We start from the raw sequence: 27,311 nt of genomic DNA on the forward strand, positions 1-27,311 counted from the left end.
CCTACAAAATCATATTTCTATAGTAGAAAAATCCTTTTATTTATTTATTTTGTTTTTTTAGACTCCCTTTGGCAAAATTTTTTTTTTTTAATTTATCTTAAAATTTTTAATGTACCATTCAAATATTGAACAATTTTCATTCGAGTCCCCATTCACACATCAAATTGAATAATAAATAATCTGAAAATTTAAAAGTTATTATTTTCTATAGATTGATTTTCTTTTTCTAATGTGAATATACATTTCACTCCATCAAATTAAAATTCAACCAACCTTATTTAAACAAAAGTACAAACTCAAAACCCTACCCGACCTATAAAAAGTAATAATTTTCAAATTCTAAATTCCCATTCCATCACTCAATTTGAACGATACTATTAAGTTGAAATTGATCCAAAAATTAAAATGGAAAAGTAATGTATATTTAGTCTAAATAAACGAATAAAAAAGAGAGAAAAAAAGTGGAAAAAAGTGATAAAATGGCAATGGGAGAGTGGGCACCCTAACCATGGTAAATTAGAGAAGGCCGATTCAACTAACCATGGTTACTTAATTTGGTTAACATCAAAGCCAAAAAAAGTAAGAAACAATACAATACAACAACGCCTGAGGCCAAAATATTCAGTAAGGAGAGAGAGAGAGAGAGCCTATATGCTCTACGCTACAGCAAGAAAATAAGGAAACGAAAGGAAAAAAAGAAAGAGAGAGAGAAAAAAAAATACATCAAAAAGAAAGGGGAAAAAAAAAAAAGGAAAAAAGGCTCTTACAAGGATTTCTCTATCTGATTCTCCGATGTTTTTCTGATTTTTGTATATTTCCTTACAATCTCCGATTGTTCCAATCACCAGCTTGAATCGGCTGCGCTCTGCCGATCGTTTCGCCGTCCGTTCTTCAACATTAAATTATCGAATTTGTGTTGGGGATCTTCTATGTTTCTAGCAGTCCCCAATTTAAATTGTTGATAAATTTGTTGTTCCTTTGATCTACGAGGTTGGTTTCGGCTTTTAATTCGCGATGGAATTGGAATTAGATGATTAGATTATAGTTTTCGCTCGTGTTGCACGGGTTCAACGTTTTGACGTTTTATATAGATGCTTCAGTTTCTGCTTTCGGTATTTGTGTTTGTGATTGATTTGTTTTTATCTTTCTTTCTTTTTTTTTTTTTTCCGGTGGACGCAGATTTTGATTGTCGTCGATTTTAGTACTGAGATTCAAGGTATGCGTCTTACTCCTCGTTAGATGAATACTCAACAATCTGAATGGTTTTAGTTATCTGCCAAATTTTTAGCTGGATACGATTCATTCATGCGATGCCAGTTCTATTATTCTCTCTCTCTCTCTCTTTTAATCTTTTGGTTTACATAAGATGGATTGATATTCATGGTTTTCCTACTGCATTGAGGTATGAGAGACGTATGGTACTTTTACGTGTTAAGTGTATATAGTTCACACCTGAGAGAAGGAAAAAAGGATAACTAGATTAAGGTATTCATACTTTGTTGTCTTGTGCAGTGGAAAATGGCATCGATGGTCGCTAAGCCGAGTTGTCCTAGTACTAGCAATCATGTGCCTTCTTCTATGACTGTCCAGGAGAAAGGGAGTAGGAATAAGAGGAAGTACCGAGCAGATCCACCTTTAGGTGACCTGAATAAGATCACCATGTCATCTCAAGATGAATGCCCGAGTTATGAGTTTTCTGCTGAGAAATTTGAGATAAGTTCAAATATTGGGCAAACCAGTGCGTGTGATATTTGTAGCATTAGTCAAGAATACTCTGCTGCATTGAAACTTGATCTCGGATTGTCCAATGGTTTGGGGTCTTCTGATGTTGGGTTAAACTGGCCAAGGGAGGAATTAGATGTTGATGAGGTCGAAGATGCTGATTGGAGTGACCTTACAGAAGCTCAGCTCGAAGAACTTGTTTTAAGCAATTTGGACACAATATTCAAGAGCGCAACCAAGAAAATTGTTGCTTCTGGATACAGTGAAGAGGTTGCTATAAAAGCTGTCTCGCGGGCTGGCATTTGTTTTGGTTCTAAAGACACCGTGTCAAATATAGTGGACAACACCTTAGCTTTTCTTAGAAGCGGCCAAGAAATTGATCATTCAAGGGAACACTGTTTTGAAGATTTACAGCAACTAGAGAAATATATTTTAGCCGAATTAGTTTGTGTTCTCCGAGAGGTTAGGCCTTTCTTCAGCACTGGGGATGCAATGTGGTGCTTGTTGATATGCGACATGAATGTAACTCATGCATGTGCAATGGATAGTGACCCATTTAATGCATTTTTTTGTGACGGGGCTTCGAATGAGAGTTCGTCTAACTCTATCCCACAGATAAAAGCAGAAGCCAAAATCTCTGAGATGAATCTTCCTAAGCCCGTTAAGCCAATTTCTCCAATCAGTTGTGCTCATAGTTCTCAATCCGAGGAACCAGCCACTCTAGGAGTTCCTAATCTTCCAAAAACAAAGGATCCCGTGTTTTTGAGTGGACCAGTATCAGATAAAGAATTTCAAAGTTCCGCCTCTGATGTTGCTGAGGAATCATTTAATGTAGCTGGAAACTCTCAAACTTCTGTATCGGAAGAAAAAATTGGGAGCAGTAGGAAGTTTCATTCTAATATAACAAAGAGAGAATACATGCTTCGACAAAAATCGCTTCATGTGGAGAAGAACTTTCGAACATATGGACCTAAGGGCTCATCAAGAGGTGGGAAGCTGACGGGTTTGGGGGGTTTAATGTTAGATAAGAAAATAAAGTCTGTTTCAAGCTCCACATCAGTAAACTTTAAGAATGCTTCGAAAATAAGCAAGGCTATGGGAATTGATGTGATCCAAGACATTGGGAACCATAGTCTTTCCACCATTGACATTCCAGCTTCCTCCCTAGCATTTTTGGAAAACATTAGCACCATTTCTCCTTTTTCTAAGGCCAATACGCTATCTTCAATGCCTGCACCTAGTTCACCACCTGCATTACCTGAAGCTAATACTTCTTCTGCATTATCAACATCTGACATTGATCTTTCTCTTTCTTTGCCCACTAAAAGCAATCAGCCTTCGATGCCTATCAGCTACAACGCTGAATCTTCTTCTAGCAGTTTTGTTGAGAAATCTTATGAAAAGTCACTTGGGCAGTGGTTTCCTAGGGATAAGAAGGATGAGATGGTTTTGAAGCTAGTACCAAGAGCACGGGAGTTACAAAATCAGCTGCAAGAGTGGACGGAGTGGGCCAATCAAAAGGTCATGCAGGCTGCAAGGAGGCTGAGTAAGGACAAGGCTGAACTCAAGGCTCTGAAACAAGAAAAGGAGGAAGTTGAGCGGCTGAAAAAGGAGAAGCAGACTCTGGAGGAAAATACCATGAAGAAGCTTTCTGAGATGGAACATGCATTGTGTAAGGCTAGTGGGCAGGTTGAACTTGCTAACTCTGCTGTTAGGAGGCTCGAGGTGGAGAATGCTGCACTACGGCAGGAGATGGAGGTTGCAAAGTTACGTGCTACAGAATCAGCTGCTAGCTATCAAGAGGTTTCGAGGAGGGAGAAGAAAACACTAATGAAAGTTCAATCATGGGAGAAGCAGAAAACATTGTTCCAGGAAGAACACACGGCCGAAAAACGAAAATTGAAACAACTAATACAGGAACTAGATCAAGCCAGGGATCTCCAGGAGCAACTTGAGGTATGTTTTAACAAGTTACCCATAGTTCTCATGAGCTTTAGCTATTATCTTCTAGTCCCTTCATTATTAATTGACAACTAATCTGTAGAAATGATGGATGTCATAAGCAGAATGACTATAGATTGAATGATAAATTAAAATTTTCACTTCCCAGGAATAATTATGATACACTAAATGACGCTTTTTACCTGTAGTGGTCCAAAAGGCAATAACTGCCCTAGGAAAGGAACCCAGTTAACAATGTGTATTCCGCTTTATCTTTCCTAGGGGATTTCAACTGAACTTTAATCCTGTTATGCATAGATCATTTTGCAATTTTTGTTTGCTGTGCTTAGTTCCTGGAATGTTTGCAGATTACTGGTTGGTGTTTTCACCCCCTTTGAAATATCTGAGTATGTTCCTCTTTTTCCTTGTTGAGCATTAAATATGTTGTTTAGGGATACTTGCTCAGTCGAGAAGTAACAAAAAAGTTTAAATTGTTACCTTTGGACTCTTTCTTATAAAGGTACATGTTGCATCTCTTTTTAGGTGCAAAATTAACATTAGCTCATCATTTAGTTTTTCTCTTAATATTAAATTTCAACTCTTAATCGTATGTTCTTGCTTGGTTGTTCATGTTGTGCAGCTTTTAATATGCGATGCATTTGTTTCTCCAACAGTTCATGAATTTTCTGAAAATTTGAGTATTTGCATGTCAACCCTAAAAAAAATCTGAATTACTATATGTTCTATCTTGAACATACTTTCTTTGCGTTTTGTGACTCTGTTGCTAGTTTTGTCCTTAAATGTTTCTCATTGGTTTTCAATATTTCTGACATTAATTCTTCGTTTCATGGGTTTTAAATATCGACGGATGCCGTATTCCTACAACCTAGTACTTAATTTGCAGTGTTTCTCTTGGTTCTATTAATTACGTGGCAACTTGTGGACCCTTTCTGATTGACAAGGAACATATCTCAGGGTAGATGGAAGCTGGAGGAGAGAGCAAAAGATGAGGTGCTGATGCAGGCTGCTTCGTTAAGAAAGGAAAGAGAACAAATCGAGGCTTCAGTGAAAGCAAAGGAGGATACGATTAAACTGAAAGCAGAAAACAATCTTCTAAAATACAAAGACGATATTCAAAAGCTTGAAAAAGAAATCTCCCAGTTGAGACTCAAGACTGATTCGTCGAGAATTGCTGCTCTTAAGAGAGGCATTGACGGAAGTTATGCCAGTAGGCTAACAGATACCAGAAACAGCACAGATCATAAAGAATCCTGGACCCCAAATGTCTCGGAATCGATGAAGGATCTTTACGAGTACTCTGGAACCGGGGGTGTGAAGAGGGAGCGGGAGTGTGTGATGTGCCTTTCAGAGGAGATGTCAGTAGTTTTTCTCCCATGCGCCCATCAAGTGGTGTGCACAACCTGCAATGAACTGCATGAAAAACAGGGTATGAAAGATTGTCCTTCTTGTAGGAGCCCCATACAGCGGCGTATTCCAGTCCGTTATGCTCGCTCGTAATCAGTTTTTACCGTTGAGTTCGAGTGCTTTTGAATAATGTTCTGGGACTCCTATGGAATGGAATAATGCATTTGAATTACCCTTGTTAGAAAATGTTGTGGAAAATCAAGTTTGCCTGTGTTGGTTATTACAAATCCTTACCTTACCTCCCTCAGCAGCTGTTTGAACAATCAACAAGGTACTCTTTATCTTAAACTCTTTAAGAATTTTAGCATCCAAAAGTAGATGATGCAAGAGAAGTCTTGTCCTTAAAATTGCCTTTTCTTTTTTCCTTTCTCTTTTCTTGGGTCCTTTACCCAAATTTTGGCGGAATCTCTCTCACACGCTGTTGAACTAAAAAAGAAAAAACACAAGGCAACTTATTTATTTGGTTTTGGGTTAAGTTATGATTTTCTTTTGGTTCTAGTTTGGTTTTTTCTTTTATTATTATTTTTTTTTAAAAGGGGGATTTGTTGATGATACTTTTTATCAATGTTTCTATCAAAATTAGTCTAGATTGCTAGGAATCAAAGTTTGTTAATTAAAACGTGTATCTTTCAAATTTAGGAGAAAAATACATTTTTTTGTCCATAAATTTTGTGTTGAATTCCAGATCTTAAATTTCAAAACCAAAGAGATTATCCTTTTTTAGATTTTATTATATTATATTTTTTACGCCCAGTGTAGCAATGATTTATTATTAATTTCGTATTTCTTATTTTACTTAAATATCAATAAGTTGAACTCTAAATTTTTAATTTAATAAAAATTAACAAAATAAATATATGTATAATTTTTTGGGCAGGTGATTTTCTTACCGCTTCCATTTGCCAATCATTCAAAAGTAGTGAAATAACTATTTTACCATTTCTTACTACTTCACTTCCAAAATCCATAACAAGTATTTAAAAAACGACTTAAAATTACATAATGAGTTTGAATAATTATTTTAATCTTTTTTAGAAAGCTAAAATATTTTAGTGAACCATAGACTTGAAATGAATATTAGACTTGTGGTCAATTAATCATAGCTCAATTAGTTAAGAAGATATATAGGTTCAAATCCTACCTTCAAATATTGTTGTAATGAGTGTGTTTGTGAGTGATTTTGACATGACCTAAATCACTTTAAATTATTTTTTAAGGTATCACTTAAATAATGATTTTAAAAAATCAATTATACTTCAATCTCTTTTTTCAAAATTACTCGATCTACTGGTACTCCTAAACACATATTTAACAAAGAAAAAATGTATTTATCTCTAAAGAAAGAAAAAAGGAGAGAAACAAGTGCCATTGAAATAAGATAGCCCTCTCTTTTTAACTCAAATAGTCTTTTAATTTAGTTTTATTTCTTAAGCGATAAATCATCTATTTCTACTTTTGAGGTTGTATATTTGGTGTAATAAAAGAAATTAGGGGAAAGAATATTATGTCTTAGAGGTGTAACTAATGTTTATTGAATTTATGTAGACTCGTTTTTTTAGTGTAATCACTAATAATTTAAAACATTGAATTTTTGTTTCCTTTCTTCTAAAGAGAAGAAACATGAAATTTGTTTAATGTGTCTAATAGCAAACATTTCTAAATAAGCTTTAGGAGGATAATGAAATTATGGTAATACATTTTCTTCTTTTAAAAAAACCATTTTTACTCCTATACTAACCTTAAGCTTTTTAATTTCATTGAATTAAACTCTAAACTTAAGTAAGTATTACAATTAATATTTTCTTCAAATTAAATTAGAAATTTACCTATGAATGAATTAATAAATCATATAAAATTAATTTCTAAAAAATATAAAAAACAAATCAAAATAAATAAATCATATAAAATTCAACTAACAAAGAACTAAAAGTTATATCCTAAACTTAATTATTAAAATACTTGAATACAAAAAAACTCAAGGGTTACCCAAAAAAAAAAAAAGGAAAATGGGGAGGAAAATTTATCAAACTTTTTTTTTTCTTTTTTTGAGTACAACAGTAAAATTTATCAAACTTAAACCCTAAACCCTAATAAAATTGAAAGACTCTAAATATACCTCTCCAATCTTTGAAATTTAAGAAAACTTTTCATCACGTGCGGACTCTGAGGAGCCTTTTATTTACCAATCTATAGTTGTTGAGAAATTGTTGTTATGAAGTTGGTGCAGTGATCCTTTTTAATAAGAGTTTACCTTACACACATAGTGTTACTTGTCCTGTCATTCTAATGCACAAGTCAGATCAAGATCGATCAAAATTGTCGAGCTAAGCAAGAATTAGAATTGTGTGTATCTCATGTGAGACTTTGATTACTCTGTCGCAGTAACATACTTAGTTTATCATGTTCGTGGTCTAAGGTTAGACTATTCGAAGTGACTTCTTATCAAAGTAGTCCTACACTAAGTTGCACATCTATCTTGAAGAGGGTTTTGCCGTACAAATAGAATAGTCCATTTATACAGAATGGTAAAGGGGTCCCTCTATGATGATATAAATGAACAGAAAGGGATATTTGAATCCTTACCAACTTGATCTTGTTGCCCCAGGCAACAAGCATGCATGAACCATTTCACGAAGTATGTGTCCAGATAGCCCAAAGTCTCGATAGTTAGCTCTCTGTCTTCCGGTTAAAAAACAACGTCGATGAAGACGTGTGGGTGCACTATTACACGGTGGGGATTGTAACTTTCCATGAATTTCCCATTTCTCACTCAACGATGTAACTTTTCTTATTTCTTTTTTTAAGGATCGACGAATCAAATGATATTTTTGTTCCAATTTTTGCCTCTTTCTTCTCCCTGTGAATTCCTCCGCTTGATGACTGGGAGGCAAACTCTTTCTTCCCTACTTTGTAATGATATCTATATTCTAAAATTTATACATTTAAATGTTAGTATCTAAACAAATATTTTCTATCTTAATTTCCTAGTTCCAATAGTTTTTGTGATCTAGGAAATTTGTTTGACTATATAAACGTCACATCAATCTCCATTAGGATTAATAAATGTATATAGAAAATCAATCATTTTCTAAATGCAAAGATAAAATGGCTACAAATGAGACCAAATGTATAATTCAAACCAATTGAAATAAGAAAATTGATGGTGAAGTTCTACTAAAACTAAATAAATAAAAATAATAAAAATATAAAGATAAAGTTAGTAAAAATAAAAAATAAAATAATTTATTTGTGCAGATACAATTTAGCTACCGAAGTACCACTTGCTCCTTATTTGAATTTAGTTTCTTATAATTTAACATTTTTCAATTCGATATCTTATTGTTGGTATATGCTAAAATTAACAGATGATAAACTTACACAATATATATGACATTGAGTGAATTGACAAAAAGTTAGAGAATAAACAAATGTTATAAAGAAACGAAAACTTGAAATTTATGCTATTTTTCTTTTTTCTTGAAATTTGGTTGGAGAATTAGAAAATTCTCTATTAAACAACCTTTTCTTCTCTCTAAATTTATGTCACATTAAGTTTATTAAATCAACTTCTAATAAAGTATTAAATTGGAAAATACAAAAATATAGAGCTCTAAATTCGTACAATCAAACTAAAAATAAAATAAAAAAACTCAAACATCATAGCCTAGATATTTAGCCTTTTTATTTTTATTTATTGGGAAAGAAAATGATTAAATGACTGTTAATTTCTTTTTTTTTTTTTTGAGCAAAAATGACTGTTAAATCAAATCATTATCACTTTGTAATGTGTGGAGATGAAGATAAGATAGAGGAGGTGTGGAGGATTAGTCCTCTCTCCTTGTGTCCAAGACAGTGCCACGTGTCACAATCCCGTGACTCCGATGTTCCGACAGTATGGGAGCTGGTCCCACCCGGCTGCATTTTTCCGTGGAGTTTCTCTCTCTGCCCTTGGTGACCCCTCACTAGAAATATCAACGCGAAATGACAGGATTGCCCTCGTCAAATAATTGAATTCCCTCCCAACTTTCTGAAGAACTTCCAAGAAAAATGGCATTTTTGATATGTGTGCCACGTTAATCAGGTCAAAACGGTATGTTCTAGTGTTCTCATCTCCATGATTCAGCAATCTGTCTCACCACGTGTCGAAACTCGATTGGCACAAACTTCCTCTGGTGCACGTGGAGAGGGTACCCTGGGAAATTCACACGACCGTTGTATGGACCATGGACAAATAAAGGTCAAAACTTTGGCCGCAATGGGACTTTTCCCAGCAGTAATTTCATCCACTTACGTCGCTCCTGTAAGCATTATGAATTTATGGGTTCACAGAAGGAGCAGAGGAAAAAAAAGAAAAAGAAAAGGAAAGAACCAAAGAAATAAGAAGACGCCACCAACTACCATTCTTTTCCCTTTGTATTGCAGAAACTGTGATCCTCACAAGATTCTCACATTCATCTCAGAAAGTTTCTGAAACATTGGGTAAAGAAAGGTTTTGCTTCTTCTCTTTGTTGTGGGCTGCCATATTGTTTGTTTGCTTATCAAATAGTATCAAGAGCAAGAGTTTTCTATTTCTGTAGAGTAGAGTCTATGTTTTAAAAGGGGGGTTTTTGGAAAGAGAGGAAGATTGAATCTTCTTTGTTATTGCCCACCATGTGTTCCGTCTTAATGCCTCAGAGACCACCGAGTTTAAACTTGTGACAAAAACAGGGAGTTTTGGCTTTTTTTTGGTCTAGAACTGGCTCTCGGGTTTGGTTTTCCAATGATTTGGGTTGAAAAGTTTCAGTTTGGTTCATTGTTATAGTGGGAAAAATGTTCAGTTAATTCTGGTTTTATTTCTTCTTCTCTGTTTTCTACATGGCAGGGGTGATTGGAGAGGGAAAAATGTCCTCCATAATGCATGGATCACTGCTGCAGACCATAGCAGATTGTGACCAAGGATTGCTGAGAAGGGGGAAGTACCACATGGGCAACACCCATCTTCCCAAAGAAAAACATTCTTCTTTGAGGGCAAATAGGAGTGGTAGAAGTAAAGGTATTTGCTGCCAAGACTTGCATATGAGTACCCCTAAGCCAGAGAGACATGAGCCTCCCAATCGACATGGCTCGAGAACGGACGCTGTCCTAAGCCCTGTAATACCTACTACTACCAAAAAGGTTGGCTCATACTCCTCTGGCTTTTGATTTCCCTTTTCATGTCTCAAGTTTTTTGAGGTCATAGTGTTGGACATATCCATATTTTATTTTTATTCTATTTATTTATTTTATTCTACTCAATTAATTTGGTCATTTCTACTCTTCCTAGTAAATAGGAGGGGAGAGGTTGCAATTTGTTAAATCGAGACTCCCTAATAATAGGGGTGCTATCTTATAAAAGGGCAAAATCTGAGAGTCTTATACAAAGTTTTTACATCGAGCTGTTTTTTTTAAACCAAAAGAGTTTGTTATTTAGCACGATGATTTTTGAGCATGCGAGCAATCGAGGACTAGCTAGAGGATTTAGCTGCTACACAAAGCCTCTTGAAGAATTGTTGTACCTTTGAAGTGGGGCATATCTTCTCTGTAGATAGTGTTTATAAACGTGCCTCAATGCATAATTTCCAGGCATTATTATCTTTCTACTTTTTGGTTGTTTTATTAAGTTAATTATATTTCTAAGAAGTACAAACACATACTCGTAAAAGTAGGACACGAAACATTAAGTTTTTATACGTTAAAATATATTAAATATTAAAAAAATATTACTTAAGCAATTAAGAAAAAGTAATTGAGAGGAAAAAAGATAGTTTTTACTGAAAAAAAATATTAGCCTTGAGGAAAAGCAACATAAATAAAGGAAGAGAAAAATGGCCACTTGTTAGTTAGTCATGGGGACACAGGTAGAGAAAAACGGCCACCTGTTAGTACATGGGAGAGAGGTGCTGCATGCAGAAAAATTGCCACTTGTTAGTCATGGAGGAGGGGGTATGTCATGCACTCTTGATCTTTCTCCAGTTTATTTTTGTTCTACTTCTTCTCTTTTTTCTTCTCATAATTCTGTGTTTTTTTTCCCTTTTTTCTGGTTTTTTTTATTCTTCTCCTCCTATTAATTTTCTTCTTCTTTTAACTCATCATCTTCTTCCAACTCTTCTTATACCAAGGCTGCCCTTTTTTTTTCTTTTCTTTCTACTCTTCTTTCTCCTCATCCGTAAGAGAGAAGCCAACATGTCGTGGGTAGCAGAAAAGCCAGAAGAAACCCAAACGCCAAGGGTAGAGCAGGAAAAGATGGAGAAGTTGAACGTGTCGCACACGTGTCCTGTACGTGTCACCCCGTGTCTTTTAATTTAAAAAAAATAATTGAGATACGTATTTGAGCGTGTCGGAAGCGTGTCCGACATCGACACGCCGTGCTTTCTTTTCATATCAAATATTATTCATATCGATTATTTCAGAAATTTTTATTCCAGATGAAAATATTTGGCTCTTATTAGTATGGGACAATTTTGTCAGTCCGCTAAATATTTAACAATCCAGTTTCAAATATTTAAAGATCAAGGACAATGTTTCTCCTTATTAGTAGTAAGGAAAATATTTGACTCCAGGAAATTAAGGAAGAAACTTAGGATTGAAATAGGGGAAAAAAATACCATCCCGACAATATTTCCAAAGGAATTACAAATGGATCTGCGGGTTCAACAATTGATGGTTCTAGAACCGTTAAGTCCACAGTTACATACAGTAGTACCTAGAATTATCACTGACTCCTGGAAATTTAGGAACAGGTCCTCAACGTGGCCCAATAAACATTTTGATATCTCCTATTTTCTCTCTTTTTTTCTCCCTCTCCCACAACGTTTTACCTCTTTCATTTTTCTCTTTTTGCATTGCTTCATCATTTTTTTATTTTTTTTATTTTTAAGTATTTTATTTTCATTTTACAAAATAAGTATCTCTCATGATAGGAGGAAAAAAGATAAACGAAAAACATATATATATATTTTTAAAGTTCAACCTCCTACCCTATGTACTTTGCATTGGGAAAAAAGAAAGTTACGACGGAGAGGGAGGATGAGAAAATATAGGAGATATCATATTATTAAAAAAAAATCTTGTCTACCTGTTACTTGACACACGGACTCTTTTCCTATTTCCAACACATAGTTCTATTGATCACTCTAGTGAGTTGTGTTTTTTCAGGGTGCTTGTAATACTCTAGTTAGCTGGTTTTGATCCAATTTCTTATTTGAACAGAGAGTATTCACTTTTGGAAAAGGAAGGAGTGAGGGTAACAAGAGCATGAAGTCCTTGGTAAGTATTTCTTCAACTTCTCAGATTGCTTTTTCATCATAAACTGTTAAGAAATTGAAGCAACTGTGGAGAGGCTTATACTTCAGTTATAAATTCACACTCAAATGCTTGAGCATTTCTAGGGGTCTAACGTATTTAGTGACACCATAATGTTGTCTTAAATTGAACTATTTTTTACAACCATTGAACTCATAACATACTGTTGTGCTACAGTTGGGAGGGAAGGGAGCAAACCTTGCAGAGATGGCGAGCATTGGGTTATCCGTTCCGCCTGGACTGACCATCTCAACTGAATCATGTCAAGAGTACCAGCAAAATGGAAATAGATTGCCTGATGGCTTGTGGGAAGAGATATTGGAAAGCCTGGAAAGTATTGAAAAGGACATGGGAGCTGTTCTTGGAGATCCATCTAAGCCTCTCCTTCTCTCAGTTCGGTCTGGTGCTGCTGTAAGTCACCTTCCCATTGAATTGAATCAAAATTTATGATGACTATTAATGTCTCTTCTGTTGATGTATAGATCTCAATGCCTGGAATGATGGACACTGTCCTTAACCTTGGATTAAATGATGAAGTCGTTGCTGGCTTGGCTGCAAAAAGTGGAGAGCGTTTTGCTTATGACTCTTATAGACGGTTTCTAGACATGTTTGGAAATGTTGTAAGTGGTTCATAACTATGCCTTTTGTTTTTCTTTCTTCTTATTTGAATCAAGCATTTTAGTTGATGAAAGGTCTGGAACTAACTGCACATTTTTGTTGTGTCCATTTGAAGGTGATGGGCATTTCACATTCATTGTTTGAGAAGAAGTTGGAAATGTTGAAGATTGCAAAAGGCAAGACACTTGATACTGACCTAACCGCCTCTGATCTTAAGGAGCTCGTGGAACAATACAAGGATGTATACATTGAAGCTAAGGGCGAAAAGTTTCCTTCAGGTGCTCTCACTATATTGATTTGTGAACATAAAAGATTAGAGGCTTTCGCTAATCATCCTGTCATTGTCCAATAGTTCATGCCATTTACCCTTTTATCAATCTGCAGACCCAAGAAAACAGTTGCAGTTAGCTGTCGAGGCTGTTTTTGATTCTTGGGATAGCCCAAGGTCCAAGAAGTATCGAAGCATTAATCAAATCACTGGGTTGAAGGGAACCGCTGTGAACATCCAATCCATGGTGTTTGGAAACATGGGACATACCTCTGGGACTGGAGTATTGTTCACTAGAAATCCAAGTACTGGTGAAAAGAAGCTGTATGGAGAGTTCCTCATCAATGCTCAGGTTACATTCACTAGCTTAATCTTTGATCTACTTCCTATGTCTCCCTTATTTTTGTATATGTTCATACTATTAAGATTTGCTGTTGCTTGGCAAATTTTATGCATAACTGAATAAAATGTCTGATGTATCACTCCCCTTTTATTTCATTGATCAGGGTGAGGATGTAGTTGCAGGAATTCGGACGCCTGAAGACTTGGACACCATGAAAAATTGCATGCCTGAAGCTTATAAAGAGCTGGTTGAGAACTGTGAAATTTTAGAGAGACATTACAAAGACATGATGGTATTTTCCTAGTGAGCAGAAACTGCAGTCTGATAGCTATAGATGATGTTTGGTGACTAAGCTGGATTGATTTGAAATTTTTCAGGATATTGAGTTCACAGTCCAAGAGAATAGGCTATGGATGCTGCAATGTCGGTTGGGGAAACGTACAGGTAAAGGTGCCGTGAAGATAGCCGTAGATTTGGTAGATGAAGGACTTGTTGACACTCGTACTGCGATTAAGATGGTCGAACCGCAACATCTCGACCAACTTCTTCATCCTCAGGCATGCTTTTCTTTGTCCTTCCATTTAACAAAGCTAGAACTTTGACATGACTCGCTGTTATCAAAATGAATAAAGAGAAACAACCAAAATCCAAGAAGTTGGGGTCTAAAATATGTCTATACTAGAAGATCTATTTAAACGAATCAGCTATCAGATTTCCCTATCCTGTCACTCACCAACTCCCAAGCACTTACATTCTTTCCGAGTTTCGAGTACGAGGTTGTTTTGTTGTTTGCATATCTAGCTAGATTTATGCATGTTCTTAGAGGTTTCTCTCTAATTGTTTTTGTTGGCTCAGTTTGAAGATCCTTCTGCTTACAAAGACCAAGTAGTTGCAACAGGCTTGCCTGCGTCTCCCGGTGCGGCCGTGGGACAGGTCGTCTTCAGTGCCGATGATGCTGAAGCGTGGCATGCCCAGGGAAAGAGCGTCATCTTGGTATTCCCATATTCATTTTCATAGTTTCATTCTTTATTCAGTTGACAGAGATTCAGTCTCATTCCATCAATCCCATATAGAGTTTTTACTTAATTGCGTCTGAACTCTTTTCCGAAGTTTTAAGTTAAGACGATAAAAATTGAACTAATAGCAATCACCATAATAGCACTCTGAATTCTTTCATGGCTGTGACTTGTAAAGGTAAGGGCAGAGACCAGCCCAGAGGATGTTGGTGGTATGCATGCCGCTGCAGGTATATTGACAGCCAGAGGTGGAATGACATCTCATGCTGCTGTCGTTGCTCGTGGATGGGGAAAATGCTGCATTTCTGGTTGCTCGGATATAAGAGTAAATGACTCCGAGAAGGTACATCATTCGGTTTTTCCTTTTCCTTATCTGATGTGGATACAAAAAACAACAGACGAATGGAAGTGGATTGTGAAGATTACTTCATAACAATGCAGGTTCTTGTCATTGGAGATCTGGTGATCAATGAAGGTGACTGGATATCTCTCAATGGCTCTACTGGTGAAGTGATATTGGGCAAACAACCACTCTCTCCACCAGCTTTAAGTGGGGATCTAGAGATATTTATGTCTTGGGCCGACCAAATAAGACGTCTCAAGGTGCTCGATACGATAGCCTTAACAAACTCCAAATTTATTGTGATTGTCTTTTGTTTATTCCATCTAAATCTTTAATCTTTCTATTTAGTGATTGGTAATTTGATGCTCTGAAGGTTATGGCCAATGCTGACACTCCTGAAGACGCTCTTACCGCTCGCAACAATGGCGCTCAAGGGATCGGCTTGTGCAGGACAGAGCATATGGTAATTTGATCCATTCTATTATCCTATTCATCACAATTATATAGTGGCATCAGTATTCTCACAATCATGAAACTTTCAATTTCATGTGTCCTTTTTCTCATTTATATGTGGATGTTTCAGTTCTTTGCATCTGATGAGAGGATCAAAGCTGTGAGGAAGATGATAATGGCGGCTACAACCGAACAAAGAAAGGCGGCTTTGGACTTGTTACTACCTTATCAACGATCCGACTTTGAGGGAATCTTCCGGGCCATGGATGGTAAACATCCAATCCAGCCTACTGCCTTGTAGCTCCTTGATATGTTATAAATTTTTGGGTAAATTGCACTTGCACAAACCACTACTGTTGTAATTACCCCCTTAACTTTCAATTAGAAAAATTAACCTCTCATAGTAAAAAAATTGGACCACTGCAAATTTCCTTCTTTCTACATTTGAAACATAATTTGAAACATAGGAATAGGAACTGTAAAAAAATTGGACCACTGCAAATTTCCTACTTTCTACATTTGAAACATAATTTGAAACATAGGAATAGGAACTGGACTCGCATATGACAAACCTCAATTATTCATTGGTCGCGGGTCTTTTTCTTAAGCGGCGACCACACCCCACCAATTCTCTTCCTCCTCATCTCTGTCAAACCAATCAAACTGTCAAACCAATCAAAAACATCAGACTGTCATTAACCAAAATCAAACCCTTAAGAAAAAGTTGATTAAAGAGGGAGGTGGTCTTTAGGATCGGTCGTTATCGCCATCATTTGGATGGTGGTTTTAGAAAAGCAGAGGTGTTCGACGAAATGTCAAGCGAACGACCATCATTTGGATGGTGGTTTTAGAGAAGCAAAGGTGTTCGACGAAATGCCAAGCCAAGTAGGGGTGCAAATCTTGAGAATGGAGAGCCTGCTCCGTTTTCCATGTTTCAACGGTAAAAATCAAAATTTGGGGAGAAATAATAGTTTAAATACCTCAACTGGATTTTATTTTTATAATGGAAAACCTTAAAAAGGGTAAAATTTTCTTATTTAGTCAAGTTTGAATATTTAATTTTTATTATTAAATATTCAAGGGTCCAACTTTTTCACTTAAGGGTTTGCAATTAAAAGTTGAGGGATGTAATTACAACATCTACTATACTTTAGGGGTGGTTTGTGCAATTTATTCTAAATTTTTTATTAGGTTCTAGTGATTCCTACTTTGTTACAATTTCAGGTCTGCCAGTGACTATCAGACTGTTGGATCCTCCACTCCATGAATTCCTTCCGGAAGGCAACTTGGAAGACATTGTCAGACGACTAACTGCAGAGACTGGAATGACTGAAGATGAAGTGATCTCTAGAATTGAGAAACTCTCAGAAGTTAACCCGATGCTTGGCTTTCGTGGTTGCAGGTATGATATCAGAACTAGTGAACAAATTTGAATCCAAGCAAAGATATTTGGAAAGAAAGAACATTGCCATTGCATTGGCAACTTTATTTAATAGTTTCTGACTGTGCCTGAAAACATAGGCTCGGGATATCGTACCCGGAGCTGACAGAAATGCAAGCACGTGCAATCTTTCAGGCTGCCATCTCAATGTGCAATCAGGGAGTTAAAGTATTTCCTGAGATAATGGTTCCATTGGTCGGAACACCACAAGTATGAGCTGCTTCTTTCTGCCATTAATGTTCTAATCAACATACAAGCTTCTTTCTCCACTGATAATATGAAAATGTATCAGAAAGAGATCTCTGTACAATAATGACATTCTTGATGGCAGGAGCTTGGACATCAAGTCAGCTCGATTCGTGGTGTTGCCGAGAAGGTTTTCTCCGAGATGGGTTCCTCCTTAAATTACAAAGTGGGAACCATGATTGAAATTCCTAGAGCTGCTCTGGTTGCAGATGAGGTATTCATAAAATGTGCAAATTTCCCCCTTCGCATTCTAGTTCTTGTAATACTGTTTTTAATGCGAAGATAGTGTAACCGACGTAGAATTAGAGAAATCAAATGGAAAAGTGAAAGATTTTGAACTGAAGTATGACTACATAGTATCAAAATGGATGAAAGTAGTAGAAGGACTAAAAAGCTAAACAAAATACCACAAGGGTGTAGTAGCAAAATGGAAGAATATCTGAATAAGAAGTGCTGCTGTTTCCTGTTTGATTGGCAGATTGCAAAGGAAGCAGAGTTCTTCTCATTTGGGACCAATGATCTTACACAAATGACCTTTGGGTACAGTAGAGATGATGTGGGCAAGTTTCTTCCTATTTATATATCCAAAGGAATTCTGCAAAATGACCCTTTTGAGGTCAGTGCCATTTTTCAAAAATCATTGAAGAGAAGTTAGTTTTACAAATGAATTGAATGTATATTTGCTTGGTGGCAGGTGCTTGACCAGAAAGGAGTTGGGCAGCTGATCAAGCTGGCTACCGAAAAAGGGAGGGCAGCCAGGCCTAGTTTGAAGGTAATTTTTTCATAAAGTATACAATATTAATTATTTTTTTTTTGAAAAAAGTTATTTGAAAAAATTAGGTTGTTTGACATTTAGATTTTGTGGTAGTTGTGAAGAAAAAATGAAAGTTCGACATGATATCATATGAAATCCTCTCTTGAAAATATGATTTAGAAAAGTTGAAATAATTTTTAGAATAAGTTTTCAAACCATTTTTTTAAAAGTTTAAATACTTGTCTAGTCCTAATACTTTTAGCTGGTCCCTATATTTTTAAAGTATTCAATTAAGTTTTTGTAAAGCTGTACTTTTCGTTTTATTTCGTTTTATTCCAGTATTTTTAAAAAGTTGATCAATTTGGTCCATATTTACAAAATTTTAATACAAATTTCATATCAACGAAAACTCTTTAATACTAATTTATGACTACATTTCAAAAAATTTAGCGAGGAAAATGTCGTGCAAAATTATGAGTGAAAAAATGACATAAAAATGAAAATGAAGAGACCAAAATAATCAATTTTTAAAAGTATAGGAACTTGGTGCGAACAAAAGTTGGAAATATGGTAATGAACCAAAGTTGAAAGTACATGAACTAAAATAGTATAGTACTATTTGATATTTGATATTGATGAGAAAGAGGATGAATAACAGGTTGGAATTTGTGGAGAGCATGGTGGAGAGCCTTCATCTGTTAGATTCTTTGCAGAGGCTGGACTTGACTATGTTTCATGTTCTCCTTTCAGGTATGTTCTTCTTTATCTTTATGAACATTCTTCTCCAATCCAACATCTCGGGAAGGCTAATATCGATTTTACCGCTTATTAAATATTAGAGTTCAATGAAACTAAAACTGGAAGAAACTTGTATCTCACAGAGTTCCAGTTGCAAGATTGGCTGCAGCCCAAGTTGCAGCATAAGAGTGGAAGAGAGAGGGAGGTCAAAATGGGAAATAGGTTTGTGGATTTGTAAATTAAAATTGGTGGGTAGAGGATATAAATGTTGTATAAATGAATAACTCTCTTGTTTAAATGTGTAGAAATATATATTGTATACAAAGAACAAAGGAATATCAAATACTGTATATATATAATAAATGGGAAAGAAAGTTTTCATTGGTTCTGAAATATTGTTTGCTCCAAATAATTGAGAGATAAAAATTATCATCAGGTGGATTGGAAGTCACTTGTAAAGTTTTTTTAAAATTTGAATACGGTACAATGTCATACTTAAAATTGAGATTGATTAAATTTATGATATAACTTAAAATAAGCTGTTAATTAGCCTTAGTTATTCAAATTCTATGTTTTTTTTAATATAAATTTATTGTTATATTGATGACAGTGTCATGTTGAAATTGTAATGACAGTGTTACGTGATATAAAAATAATATAAAAGGTACAGAAATCAAAGTGGTATTTCTTTTAACTTTTTATTAATGGAAACAGTTAATATGTCCAAAGGAAAAGGACTAGATAAAGAAAGGAACACTTAATTGATTAGTTTGATTTTTTTAACTTTTTATTAATGGGACGTGAGCATATTAACTAGGACTATATAAAGGACGGAACACTTGATTGATTAGATTATATATATGGTCATACACGTAAAGGTATTCAAATTTGTAAGTAACTTTTAAGGTATTCAAATTTTTACCTCATAATTAAATATTAAATCCAACTCATATTAGATGCTACCATTCAAATTACGCTAATTTAAAGTAAATAATTAGAGTTCGTTTGGTAATATTCATGTTTCTTGTTCATCATTTTCAATTTTTTTTTTTAAGAAATTGAAGTATTTTGCAACTATATTTTTTTTTCTCTTTTATTTTATTTGGGTAACATTCTAGTTTCGAAAACAACGTAGATAAATTTATTCTTTCTTATTCTAATTTTCAATTTATTTCAAAATATAAATTCAGAAAATATAATTTGAATTTTTTTTCTTTATAAATTCTCTTATAGTTGATATTTCCATTCCCATTGAATTGGGACATCGACGTTTCATACATACAAGATATGTATTATTCTACATCTATTAGGCACGTATTGAAAGGAATCCAGCCGACGGTTGGCGGAACTGGGAACTGGGAACTGGGAACCGGGAACCGCTCCTTCTCCTTCTTCTGCAACGGGCCGCCGCCATTGGAGTTGCAGACTGTCGAAACCCTAAAATCCGCAAATCCCATCACATTCTTTAGCTTCTCTTCAATCGATTAATGGCCTCTGAATTCGAATTCGGGATCCAGAGCTACGTTGTGGTGCATAACATAGCTAAAAGGCACAACATTGGCACATTGGCGCGAAGCGCCACCGCCTTCGGCGTATCGGAGCTTATCCTCGTCGGTCGTCGGGACTTCAACGCCTTCGGTAGCCATGGCTCCACTTCCCACCTTCGATTCCGCCATTTCCACTCCCTCCTCGACGCCCAAAACTTCCTCAAGGTTCGCCCCCTACTTTTTTTTTCCTTTCTCGTTCTTCCCTTAGGGTTTGTTTAAAACTTGAATCTCCTTCTTCTGTAGGAGAAGGATTGCGATATCTGTGGCGTGGAGATCACTGAAAACGCCGTGGCTGTGAATCAGCATCCTTTCAGGAAGAGCACCGCTTTTCTTCTCGGCAACGAGGTTGGTTCTTTGCATATTATGGGCTCGTCACTGATCGCTACATGCTTGTATTGAGATTCCCTTTTTTAGTACATTAATTTTCGCCAAGTAAAAGGAGTAATTACTTAATAGTTAATACATTGTCTCTGTTGTTGATCTATTTCCAGGGAATGTCTGTTCGTTATAACTTGTAATGGTTGAATTGATGGTGTTGTTTTCTATATGCTGCGTTGCGAGTCAGTTAACAAGTTCCTTTTTAGTTCCATTGATACATATTAGTTGTTGTCTCTCGGATTCGGCCTTGGGGTGGGCGAAATGCATCAAATTAGTGGAGCGAGCCATAAGCATCATGTGAGGAGTGAGGACATGACATCCTGGTTGTAATTGTAATGCATTATTTTTCTCCTTTGATGTAATGAGATTAGGACTTAACATAGAGTTATAGATCTCTTGCTTCGTTGTACGATCCATGTATATGTGATGTTCTGGGGACTGAGTTGTAACATGATCATCAGTGCTGGGCTGGACCAGAATCATTTGGAAATAATTCTACTACACTATTTTCAGCGTCGAGCCACCCTTTTGATGGTTCTATGGATGTTGTTTCTAGGGAACAGGGCTTTCTGCTAAAGAGTGTGCGATCTGCGACTTCTTCATTTACATCCCACAGTATGGTGTTGGCACTGCTTCTTTGAATGTTACTGTTGCTGCTTCCATTGTCCTACATCATTTTGGTGGTAATTGATTCAGACCTGTTGCATTTTTATGGCCCCCTTTTGAGTTTCTTTTGCTTGCTTATCTTATGTATATCACCTATCGGGATTACTAGTCTTTCTCAATATTGCTTATTCATGCAATAACTTTGGTTTTGATGCAAAACCATGGGCAGTTATCTGATCTAATTATTTTTACCCCTTTCTTGAGTCATGTATAAGTTCTTTATAATGGGAAATGATCCCTTCAAACTGACACTAGGGAAAATGTCTCCTCGGAATTAATATGACTCAGTTGAATGATGTGATAGTTTGTAATGGCTCTCGTGGTTAATATTGATAAATCATCCTTTCATAATATTAAAACAACTTGAGCGTGTTTGGGAGCTGAACTGCTTTTGATAGCGAAACTGTTTTTAAGAATAGTGATAGGGGTATTTATGCATATGTATTCACATGCTCGTATAGTTGTACTAACAAAACATGCCACAAGATAAGAAAAAACAACTTTTAAAAATGTGTTATTACTAAATTTCACTTTTAAAAACAAAAAAGGATTTTGAAACAGCTTCCAGATTTAGCTATATCTTCTATTTCTATTTTAGGATCTTTCTAGTTTCTAGCTTGCATATGTTGAGGTTCAAGTAAAAATCAGGTTAGTTACGTTTTATTTGATAAACTGGAATTGATATTTGTCTCCTTTTCTAGATGTTGTAAACTTCTCATGGATTGTTTTCTTCAGTTTGGGCAGGATTTCCTGAGAGATGTCGTGATGGTAACAAGTTTATTGTGGCCGAAAGACCGGTAAAACAGGTCAAACGGAATTATTGCGCTGAAACTGCTGAATCTATTATTGAAGAGCGGAAGTCCAGGAGGGAGAATGCTTCTAAAGGCTTCTTTGATGAGGGAATGATTGATGATTCAACATCCAACCTTCTTGATACATTGTTTATTGACGAATGATTGGATTTGGAGATGGGAATCGCTATTCTATTATCACATGCATCCAGAACCAACCGGCAGTCTACACGATCATTGTAGCTTAATTCCATTGCTGAAGGCATTCACTGCAGGAACCTGTTCTGGAGAGAAAAGAGATCTCCTCCATCTTTGTCTTTTTTTTTAATCCTTCTCTTTCATTTTCCTAGAAAGTTTGTGGAATTATATTTAGTTGATTAATTAGCTTGATGGTTGACTTGCCAAACAAAACATGGCCACCACATGGGTAGGGCTGATTGAGGAAATGTAGGGCTGATAGTGCTCATCTTTTTGTCAAAAAACACCATGTACATGTAACATGATATGCATAGGAAATATCAGTTTTTCTTTTTTCTAATGTCTGTTTACATCTCTGTCTCTCTCCCCACCCTGACACCGACCCTGACCTCGACCTCTCTACGTCTACCGTTTTTACTTTCCATTACATTAGGGTGGGGACCCAGAACAACCACCTTGAGAAACTATAAGATTTGATCAACTTGGCTCTTGGTCGCCAGAAATCAAAGCAAGCATCTTTTACTAAAGATGGTGAAAAATGAGAGAAATCAAAGTCAACTCAGAAGTGATGTAATCTTTGAAACTCTCTGTTCTGTTGTACCTACCAAGGAAAACTGCACCACAGCTAAACTCAGATTGGGAAGGCAATCAAAAAGTCTTGTCTCACATCATAGTGATTCTTTCTGGAACAGTGAGTTTTGTCATTCTCAAGTCCAATTGGAAGTTATTTTTCTAAGTTCAGTGGAAGTGGTTGGTTCCCTTTTGGTTTATTTGGAAAAAGGAGCTCAACAATACTGCATCTTTGTCAATCTTCTTCTCAAGTAATGGAGTGGTTGATCCTTGTCCTTATGTTATATATCTCTCTCTTCACCACACTGTAATTCCTACCTTTTAGTTGGGCTGTTGGTGGCACCTCCATTGAATTCACACATGACTTGCTGTTGTCTTAAAGATCAGAGGTGAAACTTAACCGGTCCCCAGACTATATAACGGAGTTTCGAAATCGTTACTTACATCGAAAGAATTGAGGGGTCCTTTGTTTAGCTGAAATGTTGAGGATTCTGAGGAGTGAACTCCGGCGTCTCTGCTCAAGGATATGGTGGCTGATATGGAAGCATCCGAAGCGCAGAGTTATAGTCAAAAGGTTTGGGAAGATGAATGTGAAACATCGACGAACGGGCAGACCGGGTAAAAATAAATCCAGAGTCTATACGAAGAGCCAGTTGGGTGATTCTGTCACCGAAAGGCCATTTCGTGTTGCCACATTCAATGTCGCCATGTTCTCTCTCGCACCTGCTGTTCCAACTGCAGATAAACCAGCAGTGTTTGGCTTTGGTAGAAAGGAATGCAATTTCAGAAGCCCCGTGAGTCGTTCCCCAAAGAGCATACTCAAGCAATCTCCATTGAACACAGCATTGTGCAATGCTGAATCTCTCTCCAGATCCAAGCCAAAAGTTTCCATTAATCTTCCTGACAACGAGATTTCATTAGCAAACAAGTTGCCTGCCTCCATGGAAGACGAGACACCGAAGACGAACGACAAAAGGTACTTCAAAAGCCAAGTCCCGGTAAGATCTCCTGTGTGCTTTCCTTTCTCCATAGCTAATTGGCAGTGTGAAGACCAGTTGACAAGCAGCAGAACCATCCTAGAGGTTCTTAAAGAGGCAGATGCTGATATATTGGCTCTACAAGATGTGAAGGCTGAGGAAGCAAAAGGCATGAAGCCTCTATCTGATTTAGCAGCTGCTTTAGGGATGCATTATGTATTTGCTGAGAGCTGGGCTCCTGAGTATGGAAATGCTGTTCTATCCAAATGGCCAATAAAAAGATGGAAAGTTCAGAAGATTGCTGATGATGATGATTTCAGGTTTTTCATTCTCTACTCATTACTAGAATTTCGACTGGAAAATCATCATAATCTTTCTCCTTTCGTTTTCTATCTTCAGTTTGTGTTTTTCACCTTCTGGGACATGGTAGGAACGCTTAACTGATGGATTTAGTTCGATGTGAATCTCAGAAACTTGCTAAAGGTTGCAATCGACGTGCCGGGGACGGGAGAAGTGAACATCTACTGCACTCAACTTGACCATCTAGATGAGAACTGGAGGATGAGGCAGATAAATGCAATAACAAAATCAGTCGATTGTCCCCACATCTTGTTGGGCGGTCTCAATTCGTTGGAGAGATCCGATTACTCGCCTGAAAGATGGACCGACATCATCGAGGTAAACTCTGCACTTGAAACGAAACAATCAATATTCCAACCCTCTGAGATGCTGATAAATTCAAGCTTTTTCCAATGCAGTACTACGAGAAGGTCGGGAAGCCGAGTCCGAAGGTGGAAGTGATGAAGTTTTTGAAGGGAAAAGGCTACATAGATTCAAAAGACTATGCAGGAGATTGTGTGCCAGTGGTGATCATGGCCAAGGGCCAAAGTATGAGACATTGCCTACGCTCATCAACCATTTCTCTTCTGAAGAAAACAAAAACTTAGCTAATTCCATATATTTTGCATCACAGATGTGCAGGGGACCTGCAAATACGGCACAAGAGTCGACTATATCTTAGCTTCACAGGACTCGACGTTCAAATTCATCCCGGGGTCGTACTCGGTCGTATCGTCTAAAGGTACTTCCGACCACCACATCGTCAAGGCAGAATTCATAAGAATGGGACAGAAAACAAGCAGAGGGCAGAAGGATTTAAAGCAAAGAATTGTAAGGTTGACTCAAACATGTTCTTCAATAGGGATGTCCTTGGTGCATCCTTAGATACCTTTTGCTGACTTCTGATTTCAATACAGAATCCTAAATTTACCCATATACAGAAATTTATCAGTTTGTATAATTTTAAAAGCAGTTTCTGGTATAAAAAAAAACGAATTATTTTGTACTAATATTAAAAGTCTCAACTGTTTTCTCCAATTTTTTTTATTACAACATACTGGAGTCGAGGATCGAACTTGCAACTTCTTAATTGGAGATATATGTCAATTATCACTGAGCTAGGCTCGATTTAACCTGTTTTCTCCAATTTTTTCTTTACTTAGTTAAATAAAATATATTAAAAATGTATCACCTATCAAGTTCAATTATATTATAGAGACTGATTTGAAACTTTTAAAACCAAATATGAGAGTGATTGAATTAAAAATTTTAAAACTCAATTTATAATTTAACCAAAAATATATATACTATCAAACGAGAATGAGTCAGATCTTTAAATTAATTATTGTTTTAATTTAAATAGTAACAATTAAATTAAAATATATATTTAAAAGAATGTAGTATATAATATAAACTAAAAAGGGCTAAAAAGGAAATAATCTTTTTTTTCCTTTAAGCTGCTTTTTAATATTTCATAGATGGTTCTCTTTATTATATTATAGATCGATTTAAAATAGAGATAATATCTTGGAGGGCTATTTTTAATTCTTAATTTCATAAATGTCTTTAATTTTCAAAATTTACATTTCTAGATTTTTTCACGTAGGATTTTATTCTAATACCGTTTCTATCCTTATTTATTGCTTTTTATTTTATTATAATTTTAAAATTTAAAAGATTTGAATCTTTCATTTGTTATTATATTCATTTAATTATTGTGGCCCCGTTCAATTTTTCAACCTAAATTCCTCAAATCTCTCCCTCAAAAAAGATTTTATTCTCTCACCAATTAAGAACTTCCAAATTTGTGTGCTTTCTTCTCCAACCTTGATTTTTTTTCTCCGGCGTCTTCTTTTTTTTTCGTGCATACCTTCATCAATGTCGACAACATTGAAGTGCATACCGTCTGTGTACTTCTTCAGAGCTTCCATCAACGATCGATTTTTTCCTTCTTCTTTCCGTCGAGATCTTCTTCTTTCCGTCGTCGAATAGACTTTCCGTCGACCTCGTTCCACGTTTTCGATGCCGTGCAGCGTGCTTCCGTCAACGAGGTATTTATTCCTTCAATTTCCGTCGCCAAATAAACTTTCCGTCGACGTCTTTAAACGTTTCCGACGCCGTTTAGCGTGTTCCTCGTCTCCTGTCCCCTTCTGTTTTTACCATTGATACTTATTAGTCTTCCGTTAAGATTAGTATATATGGGGATATATTTTATGTATGTGTACAGAAAATGGAAGTTCTAAACGTCTCACAGTCTTAGTATTCCTGATTATATTCGTATATATAGGTATATATTGTATATGTTAATATATCTTATATGTGTGTACATATATCTTATAGTTCTGTAGAAATAGTCCTCCATACCATTTGTAATTATTAGTCTTCCGTTAAGATTGGTATATATGGGGATATATTTTGTTTATGTGTATAGAAAATTGAATTTCTAAATGTCTCATATTCTTAGTATTCCCGATTATATTCGTATATATAGGTATATATTATATATATGTGTATATATCTTATAGTTGTATACAAGATATAAACGCATATATCTAGAAAGGGTCCTCCAAAACTGAAGTTTTAAACGTCTCGAAAAAAGTTCTTAGATTTCGAATTTGGGAGATTTTTGGACGGGATTTGGAGATTTTTGGACGGGATTTGGAGATATTTTGGGAGGTTATGATTTCAATTTTGGGGAATTTAGGGTTTTGTTTTTAATGTTTTGGTGTTTTAATTTGTTTTGGAAAGTATCGTTAACGTAAAATTATGGGATCTAAATTATAACCTTCCAATTAATCAATTTTGCATATTAAAATGAATTTAAAATTAATTTGTAAATACAAGAGGCTATTTAAGTAATTTATATGATGGGTACCCTCTTAAATAGGGTTGATACATGACAAATGTGTAAATTGTATACATTCCATCCTTTTATGTAATTAAGATTTTTAAATAGCCCAGTACTAATCCCTTTAAAATATTATCCTCTAATAATATTTTTAACCACGTAGTTATATCTTTGTCTTTTTTACGGTTTTATTTTAAACTTGTAATATTGGATAATTTGGTTAAAAAACATATTTGGTATTCGTACTTTCATTATAGTAACGATTTGGTCTCTATACTTTTAAATTGGTAACAATTTACTCCCTGAACGTTAGTATGTAATAATTTAGTTCATATAATTTAAAATTTATAACAATATAGTCTCTGTCAT

At 35.7% G+C, this 27,311-nt stretch overlaps 4 protein-coding genes across 8 annotated transcripts; all 4 read left to right on the forward strand.

The window, feature by feature from the left end:
• The first annotated feature begins 609 nt into the window (after positions 1-609).
• Positions 610-5,315, forward strand: LOC111009134 (putative E3 ubiquitin-protein ligase RF298). The gene is made up of 4 exons (XM_022282081.2): positions 610-990; positions 1,180-1,216; positions 1,513-3,678; positions 4,639-5,315. The coding sequence occupies exons 3-4, from the start codon at positions 1,519-1,521 to the stop codon at positions 5,179-5,181; spliced, it is 2,703 nt and encodes a 900-aa protein (XP_022137773.1). The 5' UTR covers positions 610-990; positions 1,180-1,216; positions 1,513-1,518; the 3' UTR covers positions 5,182-5,315.
• Positions 5,316-9,404: 4,089 nt separating this feature from the next.
• PPDK (pyruvate orthophosphate dikinase) lies at positions 9,405-19,021 on the forward strand. Of its 5 annotated transcripts, none has more exons than XM_022282236.2 (22): positions 9,407-9,577; positions 9,950-10,242; positions 11,278-11,382; positions 12,316-12,372; positions 12,586-12,819; positions 12,891-13,028; positions 13,142-13,304; positions 13,411-13,646; positions 13,801-13,929; positions 14,015-14,194; positions 14,493-14,630; positions 14,832-14,996; positions 15,095-15,256; positions 15,370-15,459; positions 15,580-15,718; positions 16,674-16,851; positions 16,971-17,100; positions 17,222-17,350; positions 17,615-17,752; positions 17,831-17,908; positions 18,549-18,640; positions 18,772-19,021. In XM_022282236.2, the coding sequence occupies exons 2-22, from the start codon at positions 9,970-9,972 to the stop codon at positions 18,812-18,814; spliced, it is 2,997 nt and encodes a 998-aa protein (XP_022137928.1). In that variant the 5' UTR covers positions 9,407-9,577; positions 9,950-9,969; the 3' UTR covers positions 18,815-19,021. The 5 variants fall into 5 exon arrangements, with proteins under 5 accessions (XP_087979796.1, XP_022137928.1, XP_022137929.1 ...); XM_022282237.2 differs by having other exon boundaries at positions 9,407-9,567; XM_088123669.1 differs by lacking the exon at positions 9,407-9,577 and adding an exon at positions 9,608-9,834.
• An 867-nt stretch (positions 19,022-19,888) lies between these two features.
• LOC111009398 (tRNA/rRNA methyltransferase (SpoU) family protein) lies at positions 19,889-22,548 on the forward strand. The gene is made up of 4 exons (XM_022282467.2): positions 19,889-20,340; positions 20,419-20,520; positions 21,110-21,236; positions 21,955-22,548. The coding sequence occupies exons 1-4, from the start codon at positions 20,116-20,118 to the stop codon at positions 22,173-22,175; spliced, it is 675 nt and encodes a 224-aa protein (XP_022138159.1). The 5' UTR covers positions 19,889-20,115; the 3' UTR covers positions 22,176-22,548.
• Positions 22,549-22,694: 146 nt separating this feature from the next.
• LOC111009397 (DNAse I-like superfamily protein) lies at positions 22,695-25,063 on the forward strand. The gene is made up of 4 exons (XM_022282465.2): positions 22,695-24,075; positions 24,226-24,433; positions 24,514-24,643; positions 24,729-25,063. The coding sequence occupies exons 1-4, from the start codon at positions 23,258-23,260 to the stop codon at positions 24,977-24,979; spliced, it is 1,407 nt and encodes a 468-aa protein (XP_022138157.1). The 5' UTR covers positions 22,695-23,257; the 3' UTR covers positions 24,980-25,063.
• Positions 25,064-27,311: the final 2,248 nt, after the last annotated feature.

This window comes from Momordica charantia (genome assembly GCF_013281855.1).
Source record: "Momordica charantia cultivar OHB3-1 chromosome 5 unlocalized genomic scaffold, Mcharantia_2.0 BLBB01000005.1, whole genome shotgun sequence".
Lineage (NCBI taxonomy): Eukaryota > Viridiplantae > Streptophyta > Magnoliopsida > Cucurbitales > Cucurbitaceae > Momordica > Momordica charantia.

Bases quoted from the DNA above. Each gene is read 5' to 3' on its own strand.
- LOC111009398 (XM_022282467.2), top strand. From the start codon at position 20,116: ATGGCCTCTGAATTCGAATTCGGGATCCAGAGCTACGTTGTGGTGCAT. The intron at 20,341-20,418 runs GTTCGCCCCCTA...CTTCTTCTGTAG, and splicing joins ACGCCCAAAACTTCCTCAAG to GAGAAGGATTGCGATATCTG. The intron at 20,521-21,109 runs GTTGGTTCTTTG...TGTTGTTTCTAG, and splicing joins CTTTTCTTCTCGGCAACGAG to GGAACAGGGCTTTCTGCTAA.
- LOC111009397 (XM_022282465.2), top strand. From the start codon at position 23,258: ATGTTGAGGATTCTGAGGAGTGAACTCCGGCGTCTCTGCTCAAGGATA. The intron at 24,076-24,225 runs GTTTTTCATTCT...TGTGAATCTCAG, and splicing joins GCTGATGATGATGATTTCAG to AAACTTGCTAAAGGTTGCAA. The intron at 24,644-24,728 runs GTATGAGACATT...TTTGCATCACAG, and splicing joins GATCATGGCCAAGGGCCAAA to ATGTGCAGGGGACCTGCAAA.
- PPDK (XM_022282236.2), top strand. From the start codon at position 9,970: ATGTCCTCCATAATGCATGGATCACTGCTGCAGACCATAGCAGATTGT. The intron at 12,373-12,585 runs GTAAGTATTTCT...GTTGTGCTACAG, and splicing joins ACAAGAGCATGAAGTCCTTG to TTGGGAGGGAAGGGAGCAAA. The intron at 18,641-18,771 runs GTATGTTCTTCT...TGTATCTCACAG, and splicing joins GTTTCATGTTCTCCTTTCAG to AGTTCCAGTTGCAAGATTGG.
- LOC111009134 (XM_022282081.2), top strand. From the start codon at position 1,519: ATGGCATCGATGGTCGCTAAGCCGAGTTGTCCTAGTACTAGCAATCAT. The intron at 3,679-4,638 runs GTATGTTTTAAC...AACATATCTCAG, and splicing joins ATCTCCAGGAGCAACTTGAG to GGTAGATGGAAGCTGGAGGA.